The sequence below is a fragment of the Archocentrus centrarchus genome, chromosome 21, assembly GCF_007364275.1.
Source record: "Archocentrus centrarchus isolate MPI-CPG fArcCen1 chromosome 21, fArcCen1, whole genome shotgun sequence".
In the NCBI taxonomy this organism is placed as follows: Eukaryota; Metazoa; Chordata; class Actinopteri; order Cichliformes; family Cichlidae; genus Archocentrus; species Archocentrus centrarchus.
In genome coordinates, this window is record NC_044366.1 from 13,532,753 (window position 1) to 13,545,770 (window position 13,018).

Consider the following 13,018-nt stretch of genomic DNA (forward strand, 5'->3'; position numbering starts at 1 on the left):
TGAATTTTTAAGTGATGAATAAAGTCCACCTCATAGAGCAGGAGCAGAACTTGTTTGTGCAGCTGCTTTATGTAGGATCAAACTAGTCGGAGCTCCATGACGATGATAATAAAAATCAAAAGGCAGTGTGTTTTTTTAATCTTTTTATATCATTATAGTGATTCTTATGATGAAAATGTACAATAGTGAGCAAAAGTCTTAAGTCACCCCTCGCTTCTGTATATTTTGCAGGGAAAAGGGAAATAGGTACAGCAATTTATTGAAATGTGTGCAAACATACATGGAAATATACTAGTCTTTAGGAATAGTTCTCCAGGCTTCTTGAAGGACATTCAAAGCTCTTCTTTGGATTTGGCTCCATTTTGTTCAAGCAAAAATTTGAAACTTGAATTTGTCACTCAATGAGACCTGTTGCCACTGATTTTCAGTCCAGTTAATCTGGCATATGTCAGCCTTTTCTCCCTGTTTCCCTCCTGCTGAGACTATTTCTGATGAGGCGTCAGAATCTTCAGTATCTCTCAGGTTCTTTTTCTGGTCTTTGCTTGATTTTTTTCCTATTTCTTAAGGACATGACTTTCAGACACTGTTCACCTGCTGTAGATAGTGTTTTAGGCCTGCCACTTCATCTTTTGTCCTCCACTTGTCCAGTTTCCTCAAAATTTTTAATGAAACAAATCACACCATGCTGTGATATGCCACATTTTTGTGCAAAAAAACTATTTTATGTGTTTTTGTGACAGTCTGTTAATAACAAAGAGCCTAAAGATAAAATTTAAAATATTTTTTTGCTCATTTGTTTGTTATTTGTCAGCAATACATTAGTTAATTCTTTGTTCAGGTGCCTTTTTAATGCTGGAATGATTCATAAGTCAGTTATAAGTCCAAAGACTGGACCAAAAATGACTGAAAAATCAGCCAATGTCCAAAGAAAATCTTTAAATGACCTTTGGAAAGCTTGGAGAACTATTGCTCAGGACCACCTTAAAAAAATTGCAAGAAAGTCTGCCTCCTTGGAAGCAAATTTGAAGAAATTTGGGGTGGCTCTGTACTTTTGAACAGCGCTGTACATACAGAGAACTCAAACAAATAATCTGTTTGGCAGATAGATGATTCATGGGACAGAACTTGTTTTTGTTTTGTGTTTGTTTCAGCGTGAATGTAAGAGTTACAGAAAATAAATCTTTAAGTCTTATTCATGCTCCAAAACAATAAAGATGTCTGCACTGCCACACATTTTTCAGCATACCGATCATCCATATCCTGTAGTCCTTATAGTATCAAGCATAATAAGATAATAAGCAATCATTCCTATCTACCATTCAAGAGGTCCGTATATCTCTGCATGTCTCCATAGATTCATATTTTAAACAAGAGGCAGGACTTCAGCCCATCTCTGTCAAAGTGCAGCTCCAAGGATAATCTGAAGCACTCTCCCCGTGGAGCGAATGTATGTACCCTTCAAGCTTTGCCTTCCTCGATTTTGGGGATGGGTGAAGGCCATATATAATTCTAGTTAGTCTGTCTAATTCCCAACACACATTTTGATTCATGTGTTGTTCAGTATATGAGTAGTTTAATAGTAACATAGTGAGCTACGTTGTATCTTGCCCCCCCCCCCCCCCCCCCCCCCTTCATTTGTCTCCTTTCACCTGTAGATTAAGGGATAACACAAGTAACTTGTAAAGCAAATCTCTATATATTACCTGCATATTGTGAACAGCCAATAGGAACATAGCAGTGGGGCTGGATGCTTCTGACTTTACCTGATATTCAGCTGACTGAGCAGTGCTGTAAAGAACTCATCTGTCTGGCACAAAGGTGGCCTGATGCTTGAGAGACTGATTCAGTCAGTCCTCCATAGCCCTATGCTGCTAAACTGCTAAAATGTACCTGAACAATTGCAATTTTAAGTCCTGTTAGAGCCATCTGATGACTGTAGCTTGACCTTTTCAGGTACGTCTCCCACAGAATTCCCTGTCATGCATTTGTGATCAGTTTGTCATTTAGTCCTATACAATTGTGTGTATTAGGTCTAGTCCTGTACTGTATTTCATACAACTGTCATATTTTTGTCTAACAGATGACAGCTTAGTATTGACATTATGATAGATCAAATGCATTTTTCCTTCCCTGGAAATTTACCATTAGTCGCTCTCCTCTGTTCCTCTATCTACTTCCTTTGAGGGTATACATAAAATGCTTGTTTCTGCTCTCAAGTTTATCCCAAAATTGATGGTAGCATGAGATACCATGGGTCACATGCTACGCTATAGTGAAGGTGCACTGTGTCGAGAAAAGGTTTGCATTATGTTGTGGATTTTCTGTGGCCTGTTCTCGTCAATCATTGAGTCTGCTGCATTGTGTTTAGGTTGTATCAGAAAGAATGATAAAAAGAATTTAATTTTTTAAGAAGGAAAATAAACTATCAGCTCTATTTAGATATTAAAAAGATATCAATAGTGAACATTTACTGTAACTGGTAGTGGGGGAGAAAGTTATGGTTACACATCCCATTATAGATCATAGACACTGTTTAATGTGACCAGTTTCTCTCTTACCCAATGTTTGAAGAGAAGCAACAGCAGAAAAATGTGTTAATTAAGAACTAAAGGAACACGCTTCCTGTTTGTCTTATGTCTGTTATGTCAAGGAAATTCCCAATATGGCATAAATAAAGTATTTCTTATCTTCTACTGTAATATATAAACCCCACAGATGAGGTATACTTTATTTGTTCTTTACTGCCTCTGGTTTCCATGAGTCCATCAGCAGATTAGCATTGTTCTTGCACTTACACTGACTCCATGTTTTCCATATTCTTTTAATATACGTATATATATATATATATATATATATATATATATATATTGTATTTGAAAGCACTGTGTTTTATACAGTTCAGAGGCCACATACCTAAAAGTCTCTGTTGTTCTCTTCTTTCCTCATTTGCAAAATGTGTGAGAAGTGTATGTACTGTAATTTTTCTATCTGGTGTAAGCTCCCATTGCTTTTACTGTGCTGCCATGTAAAATGAAAGCTATTTATTTGTTGTTTTAGTACTGTACCAACTCTGCTTTGTCTGCATCTCACTCCTGCTTTTTCTCCTTGCAGCTACAGAGAGTCACCACACATCATCACAGCACACTCACATATTCATCATCCTCAGACCCTAAACTAATGGTCTCAAGTCTAAGAACTTTCAATTTGTGTTTTTAATCTTAACATTTTGGGATGACATTTTGACACCTTATTCAGATACGTTTTGAAACACTATCACACCGTGTGAAGCCGCAGTTTGTTTTATTGACTTAAAATCCATTTATGAATGAAATATTGCAGCACAGTCTTGAAATATAAAGCTACCCAGTACTAAAGTGTTTCAGTACCTGCAATTCTTCATTGGCATGACAGGCCCAGTAACTGGCTTTGACTTCAGTTAGACAGCTTATCCATTTTTCCATGAATCCAGTGTTATAGGATGTTCACATGTTTTTGTGTCTTCCAAGAGGTATGAGAGTAAACTTCTAATGATTCATCAGGTGCTGTAGATGAAACTGTCTTTCCTCTTAGCTTAAAGTGATGCTATTAGTTGAATAATGTTTGTCCAGGGCAACAGGGAACCCACTAGGCTATCAGTGGCCGTTGTCTTGCCAAACACACTCAGACATCAATTAAAACAGTGGGAGCACACAAACTGTTTAAGAGACTTAAGCCCAAGCCTTCTCCCACCTCATTCCTCACCTCCGCCCCTGCAGGTTCTCATCCCCAGTGTTAAGCTGGACTATAGCCATGTTCAGTCTAGGTGTGGGTCCTTGGACAGGCGTGGCTACTCGGCAGGAGGTGGAAACGTGAGTCTTGTGCTGCAAGCCCATTGTCTCAGTGTTGTTGTCGGTATCATTCGTGTGCTGTGCTGTGTTTTCTCAGTGTTGTATTTACCTTTCCACCTTGCTTTGCTGTTTCCCAGTTTACTGTTAAGTCACTCACTCGTGTGGCGCTCTTACCTGACCACTCTTCATCTGCACATTATTTTCCATCAGTGGTTTGTGTCATGATACTAAGGGCTGATCTGGTATTTTTGCAGGATGAAAGGGCTTTCAATTTTGTACAGGTGCAATGTAATGTAATGTTAATAATTTCTTTGCTTCTTTGGCAATTTGGTTTCTCACTGAGCCCCCACAGTGGGAGAAGATGCTCACAGGGCAAAGTGATGCTGGTAATCCAAAGGTGTGCCACTGGTATCAAAATCAAAATCAGCAAGTATACAGCCTGCTGACATCAAGTTTTTCAGTTGTACATTACACAACAGAAAACAGATGCTATATAATATTTACTTTTACTACTACTACTACTAAGAAGGTGACATAACACGACCATCATGGTTTATTCTTGTTTAGTTTGTTCATTTTACTCAAATGATCATTTAGTCAGAAATCGATCTGGGAACCCATCGGCTAGTCTGCTAACTTAGCCTCTAGAGGCAGTAGCCAGTATTCCAGGGTATAGCCAAGACATCAAGATAGCAGGAAAAAAATGATATCCTCTTCAAGATGCAGATACATTTTAAAAAGCTCATAAAAAGCCAAGTCTTCATCAGACAATAGCCAATGGTTTCAAGATTGCATTTCACCATCGCATTGCTCTCCACACTGACTGTGTACCAGCATGTAAGCTACAAGCATAGCCTGCTTGTGCTACAAGTACACTACAAACAAAAACCCCAAAACTCATGGTACCAGAAACCCTTGCTGCTTGTTCATGTTCATGCTTTTCATGCTTTTTTTAAAAAATGCTTTTCTAATGTTTTGTTTTGCACTGGATAGAATAACTCTTCAGATCTCGTTTGATAGTTTTACTATGCACAGTGACAATAAAGGCAATAAATGCTTTCTTCTTTGTATGCAGAAGAGAAAGTAGACTCAGTGCATAAAAAAAATGAGCCCGCTTATTGCTAGCAAAACTCTTGCCAGCATCTCTCATCCACAACAACTAGCACGCTGCATGAAGCACTTGATTAAGACTGATTACAGCCATCTGAAGGCAGCAGGTATAGTGTGTAACTCCATCTGCAGTTTCTGATTTGACTAAAGCACATTAATAATGCATAGTTACACAAGCCTAATAACAATGAGACAATTAAAACTTATCTCTTGACTTTATAACACTTTGCTCACAATAATGTTCCCATAAAACCTGCATCTTGCTACAGTGGCTGAAAAAGTAGTGGCAGAAACATTTAGCTCAATACTTGTGGCAAAACAGATATTGGCTTCTCATATAACTGTATAACTGCAGTGGTTGCATACATTTGTTGTGTAAAAAGAAACAAGGATGTATTTTATTGAAAATAAATAAATCACTCTTGCAAACTATTATTTGATGCTCAATTTTGCAGTAGTGATTTCAATGTAGTGAAATCAGAGAGACACTCTTTATATTATGCTGTATTGCTGCGTGTAACATGTTATCACTGGTCTTTCATTATCTACAGAAACCCCAGGTCAGCTTAAAGAGACATGTGGTACACATTTTCTCTCATTTTGCAGCGTCTTAGATTTGAGAGTACCATTTGCATTATGGCATTACTTTGAAAATAATACAAGTGTGCATAAATTTCATGAGAAGTGGTCTTTGCTCTTCACTCTGTTGCAAATTATTATATTTGGAGATTATATTAGCTCCTATCAGTGCATGAATGAACCAGTTTTATTGCCTCTGATAAAGTAAACTAAAAAAAATACCAGCAAACTGAAAAAAATGAAGGCCCTAATTAACTATTAGTGGGAACATCTTTATTATATTTGCTATAAATAACAAAAAGTATTTCATTTCTCCAAGTCAATTCTCACATTACGCAGGCAGACACTTCATTATCACAGTTCCTTTTTGAGAAACAATTAAAACTGGATAACATATTACTCTGTTAATGTGCAAAATCTATACCAGTCAGCCACAACATTAAACCCACTGATTGCTCAAGTTAAAAAAAAAAAAAAAAAAAAAAAAAGTGTATGTTATTATGAAAAATGTTTGATAAATATACCAGGAACCAAGGTTTTTCTCTTGAAACTTTGGGTCCTGGCAGTTGTGAATGTTACATGTACAACCCACCTAAACAGGCATACCAGCTTTTGGCCTCCCCTAGCAGAACAGTTTGCTCCAGAAGGCCACAAAAACTCTTCAGGAATGGCTCCAAGAAAACAACAGTCCAAGGTACTGACCCAACCTCCGAGATCCCCCAGATCCCAAAGCAGTCAAGGATCTGCAGCACACACCAGACTAAGCCTGATCCACAAAGACTCCCCCACGCTACAGGACCCTAAAGGGCCCGCTGCCATCATCATAGTGCCTGGCACCACAGGAGGCCTCCTGAAGCCCTGATGGGTCCGACCGGCTTTGCAAGAAGACCTTCAGAAAGTTCCACAGATGGTTTTAATGTTGTGTCTGATTGGTGTTTTTAACTCTTAGTAGAACCGATAAAATAAGCAATCAAGTGCATCTGAAGAAAAATGTATGTTTGTATTTTATAATGTAGGCCAACAATAACACAGTACCTTTTGCATTTGAAAAGGTACTGCGTTATCTAATTAATCAGCACATACCATACTAATGAAAAACTACAACAGTGGATGGTTAATGAATGTCTAAATGACTACAGGAGGGTTGTGCCAAACAGTAGCCCGATGTTCACACACGGTGACACAAAGCACATCTCATTTCTTGCCTTTAAACTCATACAGTATACTTTTGCTAGTATATTGCATGTTTAAGGGACTTTGTGTTTTTTATTAGTTCACAAATTCACAAAGCAACATGGTCATTGTAGTATAGGTAAAGTTTGCATACTGTACTTTTTGGTCTTTATGTGGTCTTCTTTTTTTTTTTTACATAATATTTTTAAGTCATCTTACTTTTTCTGTCATTTTGTCTCTCAGGCCTTGTGAGACTGTAGAAATTAAAGGACACAAAATCATCGTTTACAAAAGACATTTGTACTAAATCAGCAACTTGGCAAAGGTTGCTGACCACAGGCGTGATTCATCTCAGGATGTGGTGTATCTGTCCTTGTTCATTGTGCTGTGTTTAAAGCTTTATGTTTGCTGTCTCATCAGTTCACACCTTACACATTTCTCTGTGGGTTTCTCTTCAGACCTCCTAGGTGCCTCACATGATTGTATAGCCCTGCCCCCTCTTTACCTGTGGCCACTTCCAAGTGTGCATTCCCGTTTTCCTCTTACACTTCCCAATGTTATGTGTATCTGACAAGTTTTCTAAATTTGACTCTTTTTTTTTTTTTTTAAAGGCATACAGCTTGATTGCAGTATTGGTTTGAATGGTTTAAAAGACTTTTGTGCTTTCTTTTGTTTTCTAATAAATACATGCAATTACATATTAGAATATAGAAAATTCCAATGTTTTATTCTCAGCTGATACCCAGTCATTATTTTCAAAAGCAGCTTCACTTATAGGAACAATCTAGATCAGATATATTCCTCTTGATAATTCAAGAGGGGAAGGCACAGTGCAGTCAGAATATATTATGAACTTTGAAGTCTAACCTTTTCTTTTCCTGACTTTGTTCCTTTCAGGTACAAATACAGAACAAGAAGATTGACTTGAGCCACGTGACCTCCAAGTGTGGCTCTCTAGACAACATCCATCATCGGCCAGGTATGCTGTTCCCCACAGAGAGGTACAGTAAGTACGCTGTGACCAGAAGGCTGATGCCGCAGTCCCTTACCTTAAAATATGAATTTATGTGTGGGATGCCCAGCAGTTCGTAGCTCTGCTTAGATGCACTTGAGCAGTTTATCTAAATTTCATGAGCATTTGAGTTCAGACTGTGGTTACACTGGACAGCCTTAAGGTGTGAATGCATATGAGGCTAAAAAAAAAAAAAAGCAAATGTGACTAGATGGGATGAACTGCATGCTCCCATTCTTGATTTCTGTGAGCAGCAGGGAGAGCACAGCAGACTAGCCAGACAGGTAAATGGTTTTGAGGTCAACATTCACATTGGAGGAGATCATATTTAAGTAAGAAGTGTTGATACAAGCTAAAAGCACACAGAGTTGAAAAGTCACCTAACTCTGTTTCATGCTGCTAGCTTAAGCTGTCAGGTAAATGCCAGTAACTAGTGGGTCTGTCTTACAAAATAAATATTTTTTCCCCTAAAATTGTCAATTCCAGTGTACTTTCATCACATGATAATACCAGGTGAATCTCCACACAAAGCCATGAAGCTCCACAGACCTGTTTTCTTGTATTTGTTAGACAAAGAATTTGCAGTGTAATCCTGTGTAAATATATGCATTTATTTGGCAGTTTTTTTCTTAACTCCTGAAATAACATGTCAATCAGATGCAGCTCCTGGACTGATCTGTATCTAAATAAACAACAACAGTGGAAGCGACCAGTAAACTGACAGCTCGATGGATTTATCCACAGGTGGCCGAGTGTAGGAGGTGTTTTGGTTCCTGGCAGCGTTGCTGCAATTTGTGTCTTTATACCTTGAGTGTGAGAGTGTGGGATAGGATGTTAATAAATTGAATTAGATCAAACCTGGAGAGGGTTATACATTCAATTTTGTTTCTTCATCCAAATCACTGAAATGCAGTGCAATAAATTACACTCACAGCTTTGCCTTAACCCACAGGACCCACGCCAAAAGAAAACTTACATATTGTTTGTGGGATTTTATTGCCATTAACACCACAAAATAAATTCCAAATACTCTGACAGTATTGGGTAGTATGATACTCTGAGACAGTCATGATAAAACCTCTGCAATGAAGAGCTAAACAGTAATAATTAGATAGCAGGAGAGTTAAGTGGTTTGTTGATTTTTTTTTTCTTTTATTAAGGATTGTGATACAAAGTAGCAGTGCACACAACTCCTCCTTACGTATCTCCGAATTGGCCTTTAAGTCATTCTTGCAATTTGCAGTTTAATTTACAGAACTGAAAAGATTTAGGTGCACTGCCAGTGCTTTGGCACCTAAAACCCCTGCAGAAATTTTACCCACCTTTATGGCATTAGGTAGTGGACTGTCCTGCAGCTCCACCTGCTGTTCATTCTGTCATGTTTTGTTGCAGTCCTGAATTCTTACATCCTCACTGAAGAGCTGCTGTGATTTCATACTATCACCCTCTCATTTAGTAACTTTAGTAACTAGCACAGGTGTGTGAGTCTTGAGTGGATAGTTGGTGACATAGCCACCAGCGAGTATTCATATTTTATTTTTCTCTCACTACCCTTGTCAAAACTGAAATAAATATGCACAAGGCAAGTTGAATATTCAGCTTATGCCCTTCTCCTGACTTTACAGTTTCTACACTTCCTCTTCTTCTACACAGGAGGTGGTAATGTGCGTATAGAGAGTGTGAAGTTGGACTTCAAAGACAAAGCCCAAGCAAAGGTGGGTTCCCTGGAAAATGCTCACCACATTCCTGGTGGAGGCCACATCACGGTGAGTGTCAGCTCCATGCTTCTAATCAGCCATTTAAGGGAAAACATCAAGTTATTGAGAGATTGTCCTACTCATCAATGCAACTATAAACGCTTATAAAAAAAAAAAAAATAGTCTTTACTCTTCTTCTGCTTTAAGAGTAATTGTCTATTTATGTTGGGGGCAAAAGTCTTTCTGGCTAGTAGTAAACCTATAAAGTCAAGAGACTAGATAAAGCTCAGCGAGTATCTGTACTGATACAGCCATGTGAAAAAGAAAGTCCTGCAAGGTGCTGCTAATCAAATGCACTTAATTAACTTATCAGGTAATAATAAAGTGCAAGTGTGACCACCTCAGATGTTTTGTCATTTTGGTGGTCCAGAGCATTCAGGTATATTAACACAATGCCTGGAGTGGATGTCCCAGCAAATTCACCCCAAGGTCTGACCGTGCAATGCTTAGAGAAATTGCAAAAACCTAAGAGCTACATCTCAGACTCCTCTCAGGCCAGAGTTAGCATGTTAAATGTTAAAGTTTATGACAGTGCAATTAGAAAAGACTGAACAAATATGGCTTCTCTGGAAGTGCTGACAGGAGAAAGCTTCTAAAAAGAACATCACCCAGTGTAGGTTTGCAGCATTGTATCTAAACAAACCACAAGACTTCTGTCCTTTGGACAGATGAGACCAAAGAGGAGATATTTGGCTATAATGCACAGTGCCACGTGTCAAAAATCAAACACAACATATCAGCACAAACAGATCATACCAACTGTCAAGCACAGTGGTGGAGGGGTGATGATGTGGCATAGTTTTACAGCCACAGGACCTGGGCACCTTGCAGTCTTTGAGTCGACCATGAACTCCTCTGTATACCAAAGTGTTCTGGAGCTAAATGTGAGGCCATCTGTCTGTGACAGACAAAGCTTGGCCCGAACTGGGTCACACAACAGTACAGTTGTCACAAGCAAACCGGTAAACTGACAACAGAATGGCTGAAAAAGAAAAACTTTACGGTGTTGCAGTGGCCCAGTCGAAGTCCAGACCTCAACTAGATGGGAATACTGTGGCAGGACCTTTAGAGAGCTGCACATAAACAAATACCTGAAAACCTCAATGAACTGTAGCAACATTGTAAAGAACAGTAGGCCAAAAGTCCTCCACAGCGATGTAAGAGACTGATAACATCATGTAGGAAATAATTATGTCAAGTTATTGCTGCTAAAGGTAATTTTTGAAGATAGTGAATTGTGGGGGTGTGCTTAATTTTTCACACAACTGCAGAATCCTAGGAAAACTTCTCCTTTTCACTGCCTTTAGCAGGAATAACTTTCAGGCCAATCTTCCAAAAACTTGTTGTATTCCTTTATCTTCTCCTTTAAGAAGCAGTAAAGGTATAGTATATACAGCAGTCCACACATGGCTGCTCTTAATAAGTGATCATTCCAACTTTGGAGGCACTGGATTTTTTCCATTTGTTCTAAAGTTGCTTCTAAAATAAACAAATACATATTTTTATATTACATATTACAGTAACATTTGTTTTTCCCCCCTATCTACTTCTCACATCACATCGCCTGCCTTTAACAGATTGAAAGTCACAGGTTGACATTTCGGGACAATGCCAAGGCCCGAGTAGATCATGGAGCCGAGATCATCATCCAGTCGCCAGGCCTGTCCGGCTCAGTGTCTCCCCACCGCCTCCGCGACAGCCATCTATCATCCTCTGGGAGTCTCAACATGATGGATTCACCGCAGTTAGCAACCTTAGCGGAGGATGTTACTGCAGCTCTGGCCAAGCAGGGTTTGTGAACACTGGATCTCTGGATTGCTGCACTCGAGACATCCTCACCCTGATCCGTTCAAACTTTTCTGCCCTCTCCTGCCACCCTAAGGCTGAATGATTACCACTACTACTCAGCTAAACCACAGCCTCTAAACATCCTTACTTCAAGATCCATCACTCAAGTCTAAGTAGAGACTCAAAGTAGGAGCTACTGTACTTTGGTCCTATTTATTCTGTTTTCTGTCTATTTTAAACCCAAACATGTGCTATTTCTGATTGATTGTGATCTCCCTCAGTTTGAAAGATGTTGCAAAGAAAAGTTCGCTGTATCCTCTGAATAGTGGGGGACAAAGGATTGGTTTTACTGGTCCTGGATCAGTGTTGAGGAAGCAACAGCCTTTTTTTCTACTCTGAATAGGAACTAACGCGACCAGTACACCATGCCGCACGTATTGTTCTTGCTCAGTAAACGTGCATGGACACCCTAACAAAACAAGCATCCTTACTGCAAGTCATTCTTGTCATCCAATATATAATATATTTATCAAATATATATAGAAACATGTATAAAATAAAGATTCTTTGCCATCTACATGTCCTGAAAACATTTTAAAAGGAAGTGACAAAATGGCTAGAAAATCTGTAAAATTGCATTTATGCAAGAAACTAGGTCATGTTACCACGAGCATGTATGGATCTAAGTCTTAAAAGAGGCTATTTTGTAATTTAAAATAAGGATTTTAGTAAGTTATTTCCTCATTTATTGGATAAAGATTAAACAAGTTCATGTTTTGTAGTTAATAGTTGTTTACAGTGTAATGCTTGGTGACAATGTCAGACAGCCGATTTGGTGTTGCTAAAGAATGCATCTCAGTCCTGTCAAAGTGCATCACACACTTGCACCCGCTCAGCGGTTCAACGTGGAAGCCTGTTCACACACGACAATGATAAATAAACACTGGAACTTATTTCACAAGCATCCTAAAAAAAAAGGAAACCACTTAAAGTACCTTGCCTTTACAGACGCAGATAAGCAGCTCACATGAATAAACAGCACTGACATTTTTCCAGTATTACAGGCCGGCATTGCACTCATCGGGACTGTCTGAACCACAGAGAAGATGCTACAGTTTGCAACCTGATATTTAGCAGAAGATGCAGCTACTCTGAAATCTGTGTGTGTGTGTGCTTTTTGGTGCAGATCCCCTGCTGTTTCACAGCGGATGCTACCGTATCTGGATGTTTTGTTGCAATATGTGGGAGAATAAATTGGACAAAATATTTTTGAAAAATTCAAAAAGTTAAAGAGATGCTAAATGGAGAAAAATAAAATGGAACTCAATTCAACTCCTGTTATGTCTGTTAGGAAAAGAAAAAAAAAAAAAAAAAGTGTTTGGGTGATCTAGTTTCTTTTTTCAGACACCATTTGTGGTATGCCCCGCCTCCTGCCTACTACTTACTGCCCTCACCTGCAATTGTTTGTTTGCTTCTGTGTTTTTTCTGCATTCCCCATCTCCGTGTGCCCCTTCCCCACCTCCTACTCCACCCTACAGCAACTGTAAATGTATTTAAAAGGTCAAGTAGATGTACGCAGTTTTTCTCTTGTTGATATGACACCAGTTACAATAATTAATGACAATAAAAAGGCCAAAAAATGGAAAAAAGAAAAAAAAAAGAAAAAGTGAAGCACTGTTTTCTTTTTCAAATAGCCAGAAAAATAACTACTTATATAACAGATAGCTGTGTATTTCAGAATGTCAGACCTTTTTTCTTTTGAAAAAAGAAAT

The 13,018-nt window shown here is 38.6% G+C and overlaps 1 protein-coding gene across 1 annotated transcript in view; it reads left to right on the forward strand.

Annotated features, from left to right (window-relative positions):
* Nucleotides 1-12,874, forward strand: part of map2 (microtubule-associated protein 2) — a 66,845-nt gene extending 53,971 nt beyond the window's left edge. Inside the window, exons 16-20 of the mRNA XM_030758146.1 lie at nt 1,355-1,447; nt 3,756-3,848; nt 7,587-7,668; nt 9,355-9,467; nt 11,036-12,874. Coding sequence (XP_030614006.1) covers nt 1,355-1,447; nt 3,756-3,848; nt 7,587-7,668; nt 9,355-9,467; nt 11,036-11,257 — 603 coding nt within the window. The 3' untranslated portion in view covers nt 11,258-12,874. The remainder of the gene's footprint in view (nt 1-1,354; nt 1,448-3,755; nt 3,849-7,586; nt 7,669-9,354; nt 9,468-11,035) is intronic.
* Nucleotides 12,875-13,018: the final 144 nt, after the last annotated feature.